This window comes from Drosophila ficusphila, unplaced genomic scaffold, assembly GCF_018152265.1.
Source record: "Drosophila ficusphila isolate 14025-0441.05 unplaced genomic scaffold, ASM1815226v1 contig_855, whole genome shotgun sequence".
Taxonomy (NCBI): domain Eukaryota; kingdom Metazoa; phylum Arthropoda; class Insecta; order Diptera; family Drosophilidae; genus Drosophila; species Drosophila ficusphila.
The window spans coordinates 659127-677648 of NW_025064807.1; the positions used below are offsets into that span (position 1 = coordinate 659127).

The following is an 18522-nucleotide window of genomic DNA, read 5'->3' on the forward strand; positions in this document are numbered from 1 at the left end:
TTTGCACCTTTTTTCCTCCCGAATCATTTAGAGATGAAAGTTTTAGATTGCCAAATACGATTAATATCACTTAATTAAGGTGAAAATCTAGATGCCTGACAGCTGTCAAATACGCATGAAACGTATCAAATGGCAGCAGAGCAACAAAAAAGTAGTAAAATACAGGAAATCAAATATCATTTTTTGTCCCTATTTTTTGGTGAAGTTTTTTCGGGTGGTTTTTCGTCTTCGCCCAATTGCCCAATGTTGGGATTAGGGATTGTGCCGAAAACATATATTAATAGTCTCCAGTCCCCGAACAATGACAGCAATCAAATCGCATTTGCCGTTATGCCAAAAGCGGATTTTTGATGGCAATCAATCAGAAAAGTGCCCCGAAAAAAACTCGCTTCTCGAATTGTTTTCCCTTGTTTTTGCCAATCGGTTTTTGTGCGATTCCGGGGTGAAATCAAAGCGCATTTAACTTTTGTGGTTGTGCAGATATTCGGGAGGAGAATTTTCGCAATCTGCCAGCATCAGCCCCTAAGCGAAAATATCCAACTGCAATGGGCTGTCAACGAGTGTGCGAGTTGGGTTCTAAACTGAAGTTCGGGTTTCGGGGAGGAGTTGTCTATATGCCAAACTCGTATACTGCAATTTAATCTGCCTTGACAAGTGCTGTCGCCCGCTGTTGACTCTCTGCATTTTGGGGCAGAATTATAAAGGCCAGAGTGTGGAAATGTTTGTCAAGCGGTCTACTAAATTTTGGTTAACACTAACAGAAATATTCAAAGTAATTACATATGTGCCAAATAAGTACAACTATTTGTTTATTTTCTGTTAAATATAATTTAAGATATATTCGCTATTTCAGTGAAGTTCAAGTTGGTTTAAGAAGTCCCAGATTTTATTATAAGGATCTTCTTGAATTCTGATTTCCAGAAACACACTGTATTTTTTCAAGTGCACTGCAGCTGGGCACACAATCATTTAGATAATAGACCCCGTAGCATTCAATGCACCACCGAATCGATAACAATGGACTGGTTAATTGAATTGCCCAAACCAAATGGTATCGGTCTTTTGAATGCGTGGGCTGGCTGACCAAAAACCAAGGTTGTTGTTCAATAATGTCCCGACTTTAATTGTATCTGTTTCATTTGAATTTCGTTTGCGCATTGTCCAGATCTGTTTATGGCTTTCGAAAGTACAAAACAAAGAAGAGAATATGTTTTCTGGATTGTTTTTATGCTCCCGACAAGGTTGACCAGTGTGAAGATAGAAACGTTTGACAGGTTGAAAGTATCAATTAAGATTACCTCACTTTTTACCACTACACGTGTGTGTTTTACGCTACTCACATCTTAAATTTTATTCATTGCTAAAAATACAATTTTCACGCATAAAAATAGTCAAACAACTCTAAACACTAAACAACTTAGCCACTAACAAAGATTTACATATACGTCAAATATCATACATATAGCGAGCGAAAGAAAATACAAGATGGGAAATATAAGATAGAGATATAAATAAACATTAGATACAAGATACATCACTCTAAGACTTGGGCTTTCGACTTCTATTGGGCGTGGTCCTCAAAGAACGCCTTGTACTGGTCACCGGATTAGTGGTTGTTGTAGTACTTGTTTCTGGTGCTGCTGATGATGTTATAGGTGGTTCAGTGGTTGAAGTGGTTGAAGTGGTGGTGGTTCGCCTTGCAATTGGACGCTCCCGATAAACGCACATAAGTTCATCAGCGGCATCGGGACAATCGATTTGCTACAGAAATAGTTAAGAGAAAATGTTGGACATTTTTTTAAAGTTTTTTTATAACTCAAAAGTTGAATATTCAGAATATTCTATTAAATAATCAAAAAAGAGTATAACTAATATATTTACAAATATACTTATAACAAGTCGATGGTAATGGTTTTTTTTTATCAATTTTAATTGATTGGTTTAAATATACCTATATTTAAATTAATTTATTAAATATTCTCACCTTATCGCACAACTGACTGACTGTGATGCACTTTCCACTCACGCAGCGAAGTTCGTGCGGAAGACAACCACCTGGAGCAGTCACCAGTTCCAAGGGCGTAATAATTGTCGTGGGTGGATCAATTGTGGTTGAGGTGGAGCTGCTGCTGGTGGTGCTACTGGCTGTAGTTGTACTTGGGGTGCTAGTTGTACTGCTGGCTCTTACCCTCTGCTGAGCCAACGCAGAGTTGGGAATCGCACTCGCAGTTCTTGCGGCCGGAGTTGTGGGTACTGGAGCACTAAACTTGACTGAAGTGCGATTTGCCCTCTGTGAATATTTGAACTTGGTTTCCGAGTCGCTGGTCATCATAATCTCTTTGCTGTCACGGAAGTTAACTGGGAAAATTATGGGAAATGATAATATATGAAAGTGTTGATAATCGTAGCTTTGAGACATTTATTTTTTCCAGCAAATAAAATAGTAATCTTCAAATTGTAGCTTAAAAGTGCTTAAACTATATATTTAAATTTTTAAAACAACTCTAGATTATTGAATACTTATTTAACGGAATACATCACAATGCAAGGATAATATTTTTTGCGTTAAGTACCCAATAGTTTTCCTGTTAACTCACCAAAACCCTTTGGTCCACCAGTGGGTTCCTCAGCACTTGAATTTACCAGAGGAGCAGGGGCAGCCACTTGATGTATCTGGAATTTGGTCTCCGTGCCGGCATCTTCATCAGTGGTGGCAGTGATATAGGTATACAGCTTATCATTCGTCTCATTTGGGGATAAAAAACTGGCATAGGAAAAGACCCTTGGAAAGGCATTAAGCTCAGCCTCATCAAAAGGAGCCAAGTCCCCCGATCCGTAATCGTCGCAGTCTTCCTCATCACTTCCATCGAAACAATCAAACTTCTGATCGCAGCGCAGACTTTCGGCGATACATTTCTCATTGGAGCGACAGCGAAACTCGTCCTGTTCGCAAACCAAACATTGCTCATCCTCATCTTCGCCACCCGAGCAATCCTTGATCTTATCACACTGCCAGTTTTGGGGAATGCAACTGCCATCGTGGCATTGGAACTCATTTCCGTAGCAATGCTCCCTTCTTCGCGTGGGATCCTCGCATTTGTGACTCTCATGGGAGTCCGGATATAGACTGCAGTCGAAGAGCTCGCTCAGGACATCCGAGTTGGCAATCGCTATGGAACAGGCCTCTTGAATGGCTAAGAAAATAATAATAAATAAATAAAATAGTATAAAACTATTAACTTTAGAACTTTAAATATTAATTATAATTTTGTGGTGAGGTTATTTGATTAGCAAATATTAATTATTGAACTGTTAAATTATGTATTTATCTCTCAAATAATAATAAAAAGATTTTCTACCCATTCTTAAGGTCACACAATTGCCATTTTAAAATGACAACTCAGGAAATAAATCTCCGGTGTTGGTCTTACCCTTGCAGATGCGACGACAGGGCGGCAGCTGTCCGATGTGCGAGGGTCGACACTCGGGTTCCAGGGCGCCGCAAACGAACTCCGCCGCCCTCGCCGAGCAGTTGGACCGGATGAGCCCCTCGTAGGCCGCCATGGAAACCGAATCCCGCGGAGCGGTACCCTCCCGATTGTAGGTCAAATCGTAGTCGAGCACTCCCTGGCACATGGGCAGCATCGTCGACTGGCAGCCGCTGTTCGTCGAGGGGGTGGTGGGGGACATCGCCTGGGTGGGTCGCTCGCTGGGCGCCGAGGGGGGCGGCAGGGTGGGGGAGACCCGGGTCAAAGGATGCTCGTTGCCAGCGGGAGTTGCCTGGGGCTTGGGCAGTAACTGCAAGCGAAGTGGAGGAGGTGATAATTAGGAGACACAATGTTGCCAGATGGCAACTTTAAACTAATTTAAAAGAGTGTGGAAAAAGGAAATGTGGTTAATTTATAAAGCGAAAGTACATATGGTAAATGTCCGTTTTAAAAGGTCTTACATATGATATATGATATTTTTTAAAAGTGTTTATAACAATATAAAACAAGAAAGGAAGCTAGCTTCGGCAAGCCGAAGCTTATATACCCTTGCAGTCATCAAATATGTCGAACAAATCGCATAAAGGCTAGACAACATCGAAGCTTAGACGATTTTTCTATTCATTTTCCATATTTTCGACTATAGATCATATGGGAGCTATATGATATAGTTGTCCGATTTTGATCAAATTTAATTCGTAATTCAAGAGTCGTAAGAAAACTCTATATTCCAAAAATCATGCTTGTCTGATGAAAAACAACGATGTTATAATTTTATTTCCATTATTTCTATATAGATTTTTCGATCTTTCCTATGGCAGCTATAAGATATAGATGGCCGATTTTTATGAAACTTTTTTCTCAATTTTATATCGTTGTTAAAAAATTTGAAATTCAAAAAATCATGCTCGTGGGATAAAAAACAACGATGTTATCAATTTATTTCCATTAATTCTATATATAATTTTTGATCTCTCCTATGGCAACTATATGATAGAGTTATCCGATTTTGTTCAAATTTAATCCGAAATTCAATAACAGTTAGAAAACGCCATCTTGAAGAAATAAAGTTGATCTGATCAAAAACAACAGAGTGAGAATTTTTTATTTCATTCTCTTGTATTGGAGCTATCCGATATAGTCGGCCGATCCGGCCCGTTCCGACTTATATACTGCGTGCAACAACTACACATCTTTTGGGAAAGTTTCAGCACGATAGCTTTAAAACTGAGAGACTAGTTTGCGCGGAAACGGACAGACGGACAGACGGACAGATGGACAGACGGACAGACGGATTTCGATTCTGCTCGTGATGCTGATCAAGAATATATATACTTTATGGGGTCTGAGGTGTCTCCTTCACTGCGTTGCAAACTTCTGACTGAAATTATAATACCCTTTTGCTCTGCAAGGGTATAAAAATGAAAACATTTTAGTTAAGTGTCGTATTTATAAAGAAAAACGATGTTAAGAGTAAATATATAGTATAATATTACGGTACTCGTATTTCCTCGTATTTAAATTGTATGCTGCATTAAGCAATGACTTGTTCTTTATCTCAAAGTTTTAAAAAAAAGTAATTTTTTCTTTAAAGTTTTTAACTCACATCTTTGAGCAACTGCAGCATCCGCTTGTCCTGTTCGATGGGCACTCCGAAGCTGTTCTGGTGTCCGGAGGTGAATCTAATACTGTCCGCTGGCAGCAAGGTGTCATCGTAGTCCCCGTCCCCATCGACCCCATCAACCTCCCCGCTCTCGGGATCCCCTTCCCCGGCAAAAGATATTTCAGGCAATTCCGTGCTCTCATCGCTCCCATCAGCCGCTTTGAGTCGTGTGGTTTCCTGCTGCTCCCTCTCGGTGGTGCTGGTGGTTTCCTCATCCCAAGCCTCGTTGCTGCTTGAACTCGTGGATGTTAAAGTGGCTTCGTAGCGACGCTGGAGGAATTTGGCTCTAGCCACGCTGACATCGTGAAGCCACAAACAGTAGGTTATCAACCCGAAAAAAAGCAAAACACTGGCCACGAAAATAATGGGCCATCGCAGGTATTTCCACCTGCAGGCGCGTCGAGCATACCCCAAAAGCATCCAGGGAGTTGGCTTCTCGCTGGCATCGAACTTTCCATTCAGATAGTAATTAGCCGTCAATGGGTACTTGTACCGTCGAACTTGAAGTTCAGCCAGCGCTTCGGGACTTCCCAGCATTCCGATGTGGTATTTCTGGGTCTCGCTCCAGCACGATTCGCCCGAGGCGCGGGAGTAGTCATTGGGATCCCTCAGAGATCCCTCATTATCGTCATCGATCGTCTGCACCGTAATGTTCAGGCCGTGGGGATATTTGGTGGCCTGACGTCTCAATCCGGTGACTGATGAGGTCTCACTCGCAATTGCTTCCAGCTGCTTCTGTTCGTCCATCATTTCCTGAGCTCACCTTTCGAATGGCCCCTCCAAATGTCAATTGCCAAAAGCTGCAGAGAAAAAATATTTAGATAGGTTGTATAAATATGATTTGAAACAATAAAATTGTTAGGAGTTATTCCAAGCGGTTTAGACAATGATTTTTATTAAAAGTTACCACTTAAAGAACACTCAAATGGCTTTCTTTCTTAATTTAGATGAGCCTATAAAGTAAAGTAATAAATTTATCACAATTAAGTAAGGAGTTGTACATATATACAACTTTTCAGCAGAATGGAATATTTAATAACAAATCTCAAAATTTTCTTTACAACAACATATTTGTATTTATCCCATTTTTTTTTTAAGTGTCTCTTTTGTATTTGCCACCGTTGCATAACCACAGATAATTGCTATTGTTTAACTGATTTCGAAGACTCTTCAGGAGATTAGGGCACTGCTCCTCTCTCCTGGAAACACACAAATTCGAGAAAGGCAATCGAATTGCAGATGAAAATGAAAGTGCCTGTCAATATGCATTTCGGCATTTCCACGGTTTGTGGAAAGTTGTCACCCAACCCGGGAGATTGCCGATCTTCAATCTACTGCTTCAATTAAGCGTCATTAATTCCCCTCAAAGCCAAAAAAAAAGCAAAACCACAAGCATCTCCAGCGAATCAAGAAGCAGCTGCTGCAATTTGGTTTGGTTTTTCCCAAGCCTTTGGCGGCGATAAATAATCTTATAATCGTATATACGGCGGGCAAACGTACGAGAAGCCCCAAAAGTATTGGCCAATAGTTTAGAAAAATTGAAATGCGAATCGCATTGGGCAAGAGATGGCCAGCAAGCCAGCAAGCCAACAAGCCGGCAAGTGGCTGCTTCTGCTGCACTAACCTCACATAAAATTGCAGATACACAAAAGCCAGCTGAAACTTGTTAGCCGGAAAAACGAGGAGCAGGCAAGAAACAACCGAAACAACGGCAATAATAGTTGCAAATAAGCTGGCGAATCTGACTGACACGAAGAATAGATGCCCTGGGAGCGGTTATTATAAATGGAATTGCCAATGCAAAGTCACAAATTGGATACCACAAAATGTCAAATAAAATGGCATCTGAAGTGTAGCAATATTTGTATTTCTTCAGGCAAAATAAATTTTTATTTCTTTTTCTCCTATTTGTTTTGATCTCAAGAAATTATTAGACACGTTATGTGTGTTTTATTGACCACTGAGAAAATTTCTTGAAAACTGAAGCCAACAGAAATTAGTCAAAGTTAAATTATTTTGAAGAGGAAGTCAACAAATGAGAGTACATACAAACAGCTAAATGGCATACAAATCATTTTAGAAGGTCTAGTTAAACGTTTAACAAGGTTATTTCTTAATTGGAAGCCAATCATTAAATAAGACCATTGCTACATATATATAAACGGATATTGAGTGGAAGGTATGTATAAAGACAGCGTTTTTCCTTTGAAAACTGGTGAGTTCACGGTATCCCGACCCAAGTCGCTTTACTTAAGACGTCACTGGGTGTTATGTATTCGTGTTGCTACAACTTTATACCCTTTTCCCCCAAATTGGCATTACGAGTGCGATGATCAAAAGGCGCTTGAGCTTGGCGGCCACAGTTGGCTGAGTGTCGAGTGCTGAAGTGTTTGGTTTTGTACGCTTTTTTCTTCGGTTTTGGTTCAGACAACTCCAGTCGGGATTGCTCCTCTTGCTCCAACTGCTGCCCAACTGGTGCTAGTGACCTTTTCACTTTTGTTTTCGTTGCTGCCTCACTGCCTGCTTACTGCCAAGTTGCAAGTAAGCAAGCAAGTTGCCCGGTTTTCATGTTACCTCAAGTGTTGCGGCTTCTTGTTGGGAAGTCCGTCTTTTAATGGGTATCAAAATGTACAGCTAAAAAAAACAGTAGATCTTAACTATCTGCAAATTATTTTAATTCGGTCTCTTTTAATAAAAATAAATGAAGATAATTTATAAGCCATGTAATTTACCGAAAACCTATTGTGAAACAATAATTTTTTAATGATATAGTAACCACCAGATCCCTTCTCTTTCGTATTTCGATATTTGCAGTTTTCGTAATAACATCTTCTAATCGATCATTTATTGCTACCATTTTTGGTAATATTTTTTCCAGTACACCGACATCTGCTCCGGCGTTCGTTGTTCGATTAATGAGCTGCAGTCCGGCACTCAACTCTCGCCTCTTCAACTCCTCTCAAGTGTGCAAAATCTAACAAAATTTTACTCATTTTTTCGGGCTGGTTATTAAGAGCTTGGCTGGCGGCTTTAAAGATTTGGCTAAGGTCAGTTGAGTGGAGGAAAATGCCGGCCAAGTAAGCAATCGACAGAAAGGTCATAACAGCAATTGCCGGAGTGCTGTGAAGAACCTTGCTTTAGGGTCGAGACTCCGACTTTGATGGGTGTAACCAGCGAGCACGATTACCACCGCCAGTAGGTGAGGTTGGTCTTAAATGTCTGCGGTGAATGTGGACTTAAAAAAACCTGGCAGTTGCAAGCGTACTTAACAACCGATGAGCATGTCAGGTTGTGTGGGAAATGAGGTAATCTACTTACAAAGTGGCCATTTTTGCGGTTAGAAGATGCAAGATCTTCTCTCAATTAAAGCCGCGGTTTCGTTTCCCAGTCACGCACCTATCTAGATCTTTGGCAACCTGTCTAATTAGTAACTGTAACGCCGTTCGATATCTGAGTGACTGAATCTGAGGCCGAAATGCACTTCCAGCCATTGTTCAATCGCCTGTTTGGCCAGCCATTAGAACACCTTTGGGCAATGGCATGCCTCAATGCCCAGCACAGTGCTTGTAGGCCCTCTCTAGTGCAGTCTTCAATCGGACATACATATATGGGTTGCCCAACACAAAATAATTTCGTTTGGTCTGAATGGTTCCGATGTTGGCCAGTTCACGCGTCTAACGAGAACTAAACTGGCTTGTATTGCACATAGAAAAAGCACTAAAAAGTTCCCTTGAAATATTTATCTGCGAAACTAAACAAAAGTAAACAATAAACAAAAACAAACTATACAATTTTTATGATTATGCACACTCATGGTTTTTAATATCTAAATATCTATATAATGTTGATTTTTAATTACCTTAATATATTTTATGCTTCGACCAAAACCAATTTGATTCAATCAATTTAAAAAACATAATTTAATATACGAGTATTAACAAAACTGAATTCTATATAATTATTCTTTTGCTTCATTTTGCTTAACCCTTTAAAAAGAAAAAATATCGAAATGGTTATATTTATTTCTGCTGAACCATATTATTTTTGCATTCAAAAAAATTAATTAATTATGTTTTCATTTTTGATCTATGATTTAATCAAAGCATTCAAGGTAATTTTACAACATTTTCGATTGTATAACTCGCTTTTGCCAAGTGCATGTCCCGCATTCCTGGCCAGGTAAATTGCATTGAAACATTGCAGCATCCACTGGCAAATGCCAGCTTATAAGTTAAGTCATTTTGTGACTCGGACCAGCAGCTAAACAACAAAACAGCAGAGCAACAAAATGCAACTGCAACTGCACAGTTCAAAGTTATTTTGTACAAATAAATTGTTTATGCTTTTCGATTTTATTTTGCCTCGACCGAAGTACGTGCCATGCGATGTTTTTCTGCTTTTCTGTTTTTCTGTGCGAGGTGAGCCGGCGACTCTGACCAGTCCAAGTGCGATTGTAAGTAAGTCGGGCCAGAATCTGAATCTATATACGAAGCTGGGGCCAGCTGGCATCCAAAGCAGTTAGCGGGTGGATTATGGCAGTTAGACACTGCGATTATGGCCTTACATGAGCATACATACAACTTGCTACACTTTGGCCAACTAAACTCTGACTCATATTTGGAGTACAGAAGATCAAGAGGAGCTGGCTTATGACAACAACTGCGATCGGTCGTGTTTGGGTCGAGGTGGACTGGGCTGATTAGATGGCGGTTAATTCTATAGATTCCACCGATTCTGTCCGATTAAGCCATCGATCATTGTTGACATTTTAATAGATCGTGGGTGGATAAAGGCACGTCTGTCGCATTATTGACTTTTGATCCGTGGACACATAAATACTCGTATACACAATCTCGCGTTCTTTCAACTGGCTGCTCATTACCGCATAAGAAACTTTAATTACTTTTGCGTTGTACTTCATTTCTTGGCTCCTTTTGTTATTCGATCGCGAAAACTGATCAGTCATGGTTTTGCGAATTCTCTTTCAGTTTATTTATTACCCCTGATTGATCATGAAGTTTACTGAGTAAAAGTCTGATATAAAAACCGTTTCAAAGCGTGTAATTAGAAACTATTTTGATTAACTGCCCGGTCATAATATTCCTTGGAATTCTTGAAAAGTTTCGATCGTTTCAATTGCTAATAGCTTATACCATTTATTACTGATTTGTTATATTTAAACTTTTTTTTAAATAATTGTTGTTAGAATCACTGAGAAGTGAAGATTTTTATAAAAAGAGCTTTAGCTGCCCATCTTGAAGTGTTTATTATGCAATAGCTTTGCTTAATGATTTGTAATCATTCTATAGTTTATGGACAGTAGAAAATCTCTGCTAAGAAGATCGTAAAAACCTAAAACTTTTCAAAGAAAAGACAGCACAACTGTGATGTCAGAAGAACCACTATGTTAATGTGTTAATTATCAAATAATCTTAGAAAGGTTATTCCACCAACATATAATCTCTCATCTTCTTCAACGATCACTCAACTGGGAGATGATCTCAGAAACCGTCTGCTGCCAGACATAATCGTCTTTCAGCACCATGAAAAAAATCTTAGAAAAACTACCACTTTATCCACTAATAACTCGTTGATATTAACGCACAACTAAAGATCGTCAAGACAGTCCTGTTCTCTTTAACTTAAAGACATGAGCTGCGTTTAAATCTATATACTGAATTTGCATGTCATCGTAGCAATTATTCCATCAATCAGGCCTACAAGAGTTCTCAACATCTGCACAATCATCAAACGCCAGACGGCGAATTCTTGTTTGCACTTTGTCTGCGTTCCACCTGTTTGCTCATTTGAATAAATTTGTAATTAATGCAGCTACCAGAATTTCAGATTTGTGTTTCACACCAGCAAACACACATTTGATGGTGATGATCGTAGCTCACACGAGAACCGCACTTTTGTCACTTTTCCACGCTTTTTGGATTCACTTTGCGGTCGAGATAGTATGTTTTTTTAAATTTTATTGTTGCAGGGCAACCGCGAATGTTTATGGATATGAGAATGTGAGTGCCCGACATTCATGTTATGTTAATCAATGTTGATTGCAACTTTATTTGTTTGCTTCCATTTTTTTTCTTTCCATTAATTAAAAGTGCAAACTTCAAAATTAATTAGAGTGACTTTGGTTTGGGTTGCACATGGCAATTTCAGCTTGTTGCACTATAATTACGAGCGTCTTAATTTGCATAAAAATTTCGTTTGGCAAGCATTTGTCGAGCATTTTTCAGCATGCCAATAATTGTGGGAGGGTTTGTTCCTTTTATTTTTCTTTCGTTGTGATTTTTGCAAGTTTCGAAGTTGGTGTTTTAATTTTAGTGTTGGTTACACAGTTCACTTAATCAATCACAGATAATTTTACGCTCTGTTTTAACCGACCATGTTTCGCCAAAAGAAGAAAAACTCACGCTTTGTACTTGATGTGGATTTTTGAGGATTTATTGAACCCGCTTTTTTAAGCCGCATCCGCGCGATCGGCTGCCAAAAAACCGACTGAAAGACACAACCTCCGCTGAAGAAGCCAAAAAACCAAAGCTTCTCTTTGGGATTCTTCCGAAAGAGTCCAACACGAAGCCCACCTCAGCTCGTTGGCTTTCGGTTTCGATTTGATTTCGCTTTCGAGCTCAAACCTCGGATCGGGTCTACAATCGCCGGCAATTCGAGTTTCTCTCTTAAAGCCAGCTTTGGAAACTCTTAAGGTGCACCTTACCTCTTTTTTTCCTCGATAGCTTGAAGTCATTGGTTCACTGTGTCGCCTGCTATTATTTCTTTTATTTAGTTTTTGGTGGGGAGCCAATGCCTTAATGGCTCTGCAACGTGACGCTTAAGTTATGATGAGATCGTTTTGGCTGACTTTTATGCTGTCTTATGCTGCATGTGTGCGGAATGAAGCGTGCCCAGGGGCTGTAAAGAATGTTTTAATGCTGGAGTTGTGACAAAAAACAAAAAAAAATGTCGTTACTGGTTTTTGGTCTTGCGTAGTTTTTCTGGGTTCGTTTGGGCTGAGGTTTCTGCAATTGGCTTATGGAAATTTCGCACATGTGGGTGACAACTTTAGTTTGGAAGTGGGTTAAGTGGAAGCACCGGATGAATCATGGAATGCCAAAAAGGGGTTGGCTGTTTATCAGTTCCATACGGGTTGCAGTTGAAACCCCCTTTTAATTTAAAGAAAACATTTAATTTAATAAGTTATTAAAAAGTTATTTTAGCTTAAAACTCCCATTAAAATTAGTAAAGCTTAATGTGCAGGTTTTTGTATTTTCACCATTTTATTCTATTTTTTATATATGTATGTAGCAAGATTTTATTTATTATATCAATAGCAATACATTGGTTCATATGTAAAAAACAAAAGTCTTAAGCTTTGCAAGCTCTCTGTTACCTAAATATTTAAAATTCATTCAGCCCATTGCGTCCCTTGCTGAAAAAAAATTAATAAGATTTAATGCAAGTATATAGGACTACTAATTGCTATTTGAACCCAACATTATCCTTGGTTTTAGACCAAGATGGTTTCCGGTGGATGAACTTAATATAAATGTGTATGTTGGATTGAGCTCTCCACCCATCGGAAGAAGTTCGTAGTGACGTATAACTTTACTGATCAGCGTTTTCATCTGGAGGATGGCATACTTTTGGCCAATGCAGTTTTTGGGTCCAGCACTATATGGAATATACGCAATTTTAGGATGGGTGACCTTTTCCTCATTCAACCATCGTTCGGGCTTGAAAGTCAGCGGATCGGGGAAGTACTCCGGATCTCGGAAGACAAAGTATGATACGAGCATAATGTCGGTGTCGCCGGGAATGGTTTTCTCACCAATCTGCAGGTCTTTTGGGATGTGTCTTCCAATTAGCGGAACAGGTGGATGCAATCGCATTGCCTCCTTGATCACGCAGTCGAGATACTTGAGAGAAAGTAGTTGCGATTGGGTCACCGGAGCATTGGGATCCTGGCCCAGCACATCGATCAACTCCTTGTAAATAAGATCCTGCACCTTGGGATACCTTGAAATCACATGTAAAGCATGGGAAACTGCACTGGTAGTGGTATCAGTACCAGCGAATACAAATGTATCCACTTCCTCGCGGATATCCACATCGCTTAGTGGCTTATCATCAATAGTGGCCTGGAGCAGGATGTCTATAAGTGATATCTTCGATTTGTGACCAGTGTCCTCATCTCCCAAAAAAAGGTACACGATTACCACTAGTATATTACCAAAAAAAAAACAGGAATTCACCTACTTATTGGTTGGTAGGTTCCGTCTGCTTTTGACCTCTCCAAAACAGATCTCCGTTCACGAATCACCTGGTCGGTAAACTCTTGCATTGTGCGAATATCATTTTTTAGGCGCCGATAAACACGAGGAGTCGCCAGGGGAAAGAGCCAATCAAAACGTTGCAAAAAACTTGCCATCCGATTCGATTCAATATAAACCACACTGAAAAATGATATTGATATCGGTAGGGTTATTTTTATTTAAATACACGACCCACCTCTTGAGCGCTCTAGTATATGGAAAGTCGGCGTTATGCTGGGCATTTACTTGTACACCCATGGCCGTCTCTAATAAAATGTTAAGATAATCAAAAACTGATTATTGGTTGTCTTGTTCAAAGTTGTATAAATTATTATTGTCTTTTTGCGTATTTTTTTCATGTTTAATTGCTTTTTGTAGGTCAATTTCCTACGACTTAAAGTATAAAATTTAAATAGCAACCCTTAAGTTTTGGATTATTCAAATAATTTTGTGTTTCTTAAGATATAATAAGACCATCACTTTACTAAATAAAATAGTATTAAGAGCTTCATCACCATGTTCCTAATTCCAACATTAATACAAAGGCATACCTGTTATCACATCCAGGGCTTCTTTAGAAAATATATTTGAATACATTCACAGATGTTTTACCATCCGCAACTTCCCTCAGTTTTTCCACCATCACTCCACTGTGTTTGTCCATTATCTCCACAAAGTTTTCGAGGCACTTGAAGTGAAAGGCTGGAGCGATAGCCTTTCTCCGCGTATTCCATTTTCTACCCGTGCTTAAGAGGATTCCATCGCCAAGAAAATGTCTTACAAATCTGTAGAGTTGAGCCTTTTCCAGCAGGGTATTACTGCTAAGAAGAGCCTCAAAGATCTTAATATCCTTGGTGTAAATAGCGCACTCGCCTAACGCCCACAACCGAAAAGAATCGCCATATTTATTAAATTGGTTGCCGAAAAATTGAAGCATATCTAAGGAGGATAGAATTTGAAGTAATTTGGCAATTAAAAAAACCTTCCAAAAATGTCTCGTCTTTAAAATGTATATTAAGCCTAAATGTTACTTTAACTAAGCAGAACGTACTCTCCGGGTTTAAGAACATGAGCTGAAGAACATTCCCAAAAATTGGAATCAAAGGGGGTCCAGAAATCCTGGACTTCTTAAATGTTTTATTTTGACATCGTTTGCGTCTATAATCCCATGCAAGAAGCAGGATCAAACATCCAATGAGCAGCCACATTTTTTTTAGAATCCTTTGTTGTTAATATAAGTAGGTGTCTTGACCTCGCCGCTTTATTTAATAAACTGCGGCATAAACTAAACGGTCGACTGAATATATTCTGTGTTAGCGTAACCACTAACTATCGTACACTTGAATAAATTTTTTTATCGCATAAATAAAATTTAAAAAAAATAAATTTTTAACAATGTTGTAAATAACGTTTAACCCATTGTTTAAACAACTCAATATTTGTATACTTAAGGTCTTAGGGAACATTTTTGTTGTGGTTAAATATATATATATATAAACATTTAAGTTTAGATCTCCAAATGGTGTAACGACATTATTCAATAATTGTTAAAACAATTTTTTCTGTGTACACCTATGTATTACATAAAAAATTTACTAACTGGACTATTTATATGCTAATTTGTATTAATTGTTCTAATGAATTAAATATCAGTGATACATATTTGAATATACTGACAAGATAGTAAAGTGTTAGAATAAATAAAAACAAGAAAGGAAGCTAGCTTTGGCAAGCCGAAGCTTATGTACCCTTGCAGAACAAATATGTCGAACAAAATATATAAAGGCTAAACAACATCGGAGCTATGCTGATCAGGAATATACCTATATACTTTACGGGGTCTGGAGTGTCTCGTTCCGACTCAAATTATTTAATTGCAGAGCAAAGGATATTAATTAACTACCTAATATGAATATACACAACAAAAAGTTCTATATTACATTCGCAATAACCAACATCCTGCTCTGTGAATCTAGTATCAAAGACCCCTTTAAATACCAGGTCTATGCAAATGAAACTGCGTTCGTTAAACGGTTGAGCGCAGGGTTTTGAACCCGCCTCGTAAAAAAGAAGTCCAGTGAAGACCAAAGCGAAAGCCTCGGATTATGTTGACGACCACCGCAAAACGAAAAAGGACTACGATTTAAGGATATGCACCTGGAATGTCCGAACCCTTAATTGGAAAGGTGCCTCTATCCAACTGGCTGATGCCCTCAAAAATTAAAGGCTGACATCCAGGAAATGAGATGGACAGGACAAGGTTGCTCCAAGCGAGCAAACTGCGATATCTACAGCTGCCATGCGGAGAGGCGCGAATTTGGATGCGGATTTGTAGTAAGCCGGAGACTTCGCCACCACGTCTCCAACTTCACCCCAGTGAGTGAACGGCTGGCTGGCTGGCCGAAAATGACGTCAGCCTGGAGATCAAGCGAAGAATCACACTTGCCAATAGGTGCTACTTTGGTCTGAGTTAGCAAATGTACAATAGAGACCTCTCTCGCCGATCAAAATTGAGACTTTACAAGACACTCATCCTACCCGTGCTCTTATAGGGCGCAGAAGCATGGGTAATGTCACTGAAGGATGCAGCAGCGCTTGGAGTGTTCGAGAGAAAAATTCTTCGCAAGATCTTTGGTCCCGTTCGGATTGGGGACGACTTTCGCATTCGGATGAACCACGAGCTGTACGACGACGTAGACATGATCCGGCGCATCACGATACAAAGTCTATGGATAAAGAATCTCAGCTTTATGATATAGTTATCCGATTTTGATAAAATCTAATCCGAAATTTAATGGTAGTTAGAAAACACTATCTGAAAGAAATTAAGTCGACATGATCTAAAATAAAAGCGAGATAGCTTTTTTTCAAGCTCTCGTACGGGAGCTATGTGATATAATAGCCCAATCTATCCCATTCTGACTTATATACCGCGTGCAATAACAACACAACTTTTGGTAAAGTTTCAACTAGATAGCTTTAAAATAGAGAGACTACGTTATATTGAAACAGACAGACGAACAGACGTACAGGCGTGTTTCGATGCAAATCGTGATGCTGATCAAGAATATATATACTTTACGGAGTCTCAGGTTATTCCTTCACTGCGTTGCAAGCTTCTGACTGAAATTATAATGCCCTTTGCAAGGGTATAATATTCCAAAACTATGTTGTATGCTAATTTACAGCAATTGCTCTAATGAATTAAATATCACTGGTGCATATTCAAATTAGCAAACAAGCATTAGCAACAATACATTGTAACAATGTGAATCGTTTTTTATAATAGACTAATTATTTTGAATATACGTAAGTAATATAGTTTTAGTCGTTGTAGTTTTTAGTTGGTAAATTTTACCTGAATTTTTTGGAATACAAGAGGATCGAAATATTAAATGTTGAAAATAAAGCCCCTGTATATTATCTATGTGACAATGCACGCTTGTATATGTAAGAATGTAAACACAGATCGCGAGACCTATATAGTTGTCTCGATCTAACGAAATAGGGATAAGAAAATATGTATACCAAAATGTTTCTCCTTTGCTAAACTTCAGTTCGCAAATAAATTCCGCAGCATACACACGGTGTTCTTTTCCTTCCTTAATTTCTGCCGCTCAATAGGTTATGGGCCCAGGCACTAAAGAAGTAAAATTAAGGTTGTGCGGTGTGTGACTCAGGAAAAAGAACAATGAGTGCTTTTATCAAATTGACAAGTTAGAGGAGACTAACTATGTCACCTGGAAAATACAGATGCGATCTGTATTGGTGCATTCCGGTTTGTGGAGCGTCACTTCTGGAGAGCTTACGGAATCGAATGTTCCAGAAGGACAAAATTGGGTGGCCTTGGATAATAAGGCGTTGGCCACAATTACATTGAGTGTAAAGACTTCTCAATTAAGCCATATCAAGAACTGTCGGACTGCGTTGGAGGCTTGGACGAAATTGAGAGATGTACATCAGCCAAGCGGACCTGTACGAAAAGTACAGTTATACAAGAAACTGCTCAACAAGCGGATGGAGCAGGGGCAAAGTATGGTGACCTACATAAGTGAGTTCGTGGAAATTCTGGATGGTCTAGCTGGAATAGGCATAGAGCTAAACGATGAACTTCGCACTATCGTTTTGCTGTCGAGCCTTCCAGAACAGTTCGAGAATTTCGTGGTGGCTATAGAGACACGAGATCAGTTGCCTTCCTTTGAGGTTCTCACCATAAAGCTGAAAGAAGAGAGTGAGAGAAAAGGAGTAACAGACGAGAATGGCGACAGTACAAAGGCGTTCGTTGCAGCACAGTCCACAGACATGCAGACAAGAAAGGACTTGCAGACGAAACGGAAAAGTATCGTTTGTTTCAAGTGTGGAAAGAAAGGGCACATCAAATCACAGTGTCGAAGTGTGAGTGACGGCAACAATTCCACGTTGGCGAAAAACACGGTGAACCGCCAAAGCAGCTTGCTAAATGCATGTGACGTCAGCAACTTAAAGAACTCAGTGTGGTGCTTAGACAGTGGCGCAACGAGCCATATGTGTTGTGAAAAGGAGCTATTCACAAAACTCGAGAAGCACACAGAACAGATCGGACTGGCCGATGCTGGTTTTCTTCAAGCCGAAGGAAAGGTGACGTCAAGATACAGACAGACCTGTGTATATTGACGCTAAAAAATGTTCTCTATGTTCCAAAGATGAACGGAAATTTCATGTCGGTAAGCAGTGCTGTGCAGAACAGGTGCAAGGTGATCTTCGATATGAAAAACGCCCAGGTAGTGCAAGATGGTGAATGCATTGTGAAAGCTAATAAGATCGGCAACCTGTATTTGTTCGAAGGCGGACGAAGTAAGTGTTTTGCTATGAAAGCAGTGGATGGTGTTTTGCTACACAAGAGATACGGCCATATTAATTTCTCTAGCATGAAAGAGCTGGTATCCAAAGGAATGGTTCTTGGAGTAGAAAATATTTCATTGCCACAAAATATGAACTGCAAGACGTGTATGGTTAGCAAGATCCATGTTCAGCGTTTTCCAACATCGACAAGTAACCGGGCTAAGGAATTATT

At 39.4% G+C, this 18522-nt stretch overlaps 2 protein-coding genes across 2 annotated transcripts; both read right to left on the reverse strand.

The window, feature by feature from the left end:
- Window positions 1–1306: 1306 nt before the first annotated feature.
- Window positions 1307–11749, reverse strand: LOC108100910. The gene is made up of 6 exons (XM_043209363.1): window positions 11574–11749; window positions 5095–5951; window positions 3432–3798; window positions 2598–3194; window positions 1985–2358; window positions 1307–1761 (listed from the first exon to the last, which is right to left on the reverse strand). The coding sequence occupies exons 2-6, from the start codon at window positions 5899–5901 to the stop codon at window positions 1540–1542; spliced, it is 2367 nt and encodes a 788-aa protein (XP_043065298.1). The 5' UTR covers window positions 5902–5951; window positions 11574–11749; the 3' UTR covers window positions 1307–1539.
- Window positions 11750–12409: 660 nt separating this feature from the next.
- Window positions 12410–14677, reverse strand: LOC108100839 (probable cytochrome P450 4d21). Its single transcript, XM_043209388.1, is given in 6 exon segments — window positions 12410–13361; window positions 13418–13610; window positions 13666–13735; window positions 14021–14048; window positions 14050–14408; window positions 14521–14677. Coding segments are annotated over 6 exon segments (1539 nt in total). The 3' UTR covers window positions 12410–12629.
- Between the last annotated feature and the right edge of the window lie 3845 nt (window positions 14678–18522).

What these genes read in the sequence shown, in the direction of transcription:
- LOC108100910 (XM_043209363.1), bottom strand. Translation starts at nt 5,901, where the DNA reads ATGATGGACGAACAGAAGCAGCTGGAAGCAATTGCGAGTGAGACCTCA. An exon ending in TGGTGGACCAAAGGGTTTTG is followed by an intron (nt 2,359 to 2,597) that starts GTGAGTTAACAG and finishes TAATTTTCCCAG; the next exon opens with TTAACTTCCGTGACAGCAAA. An exon ending in TCAGTCAGTTGTGCGATAAG is followed by an intron (nt 1,762 to 1,984) that starts GTGAGAATATTT and finishes CTATTTCTGTAG; the next exon opens with CAAATCGATTGTCCCGATGC.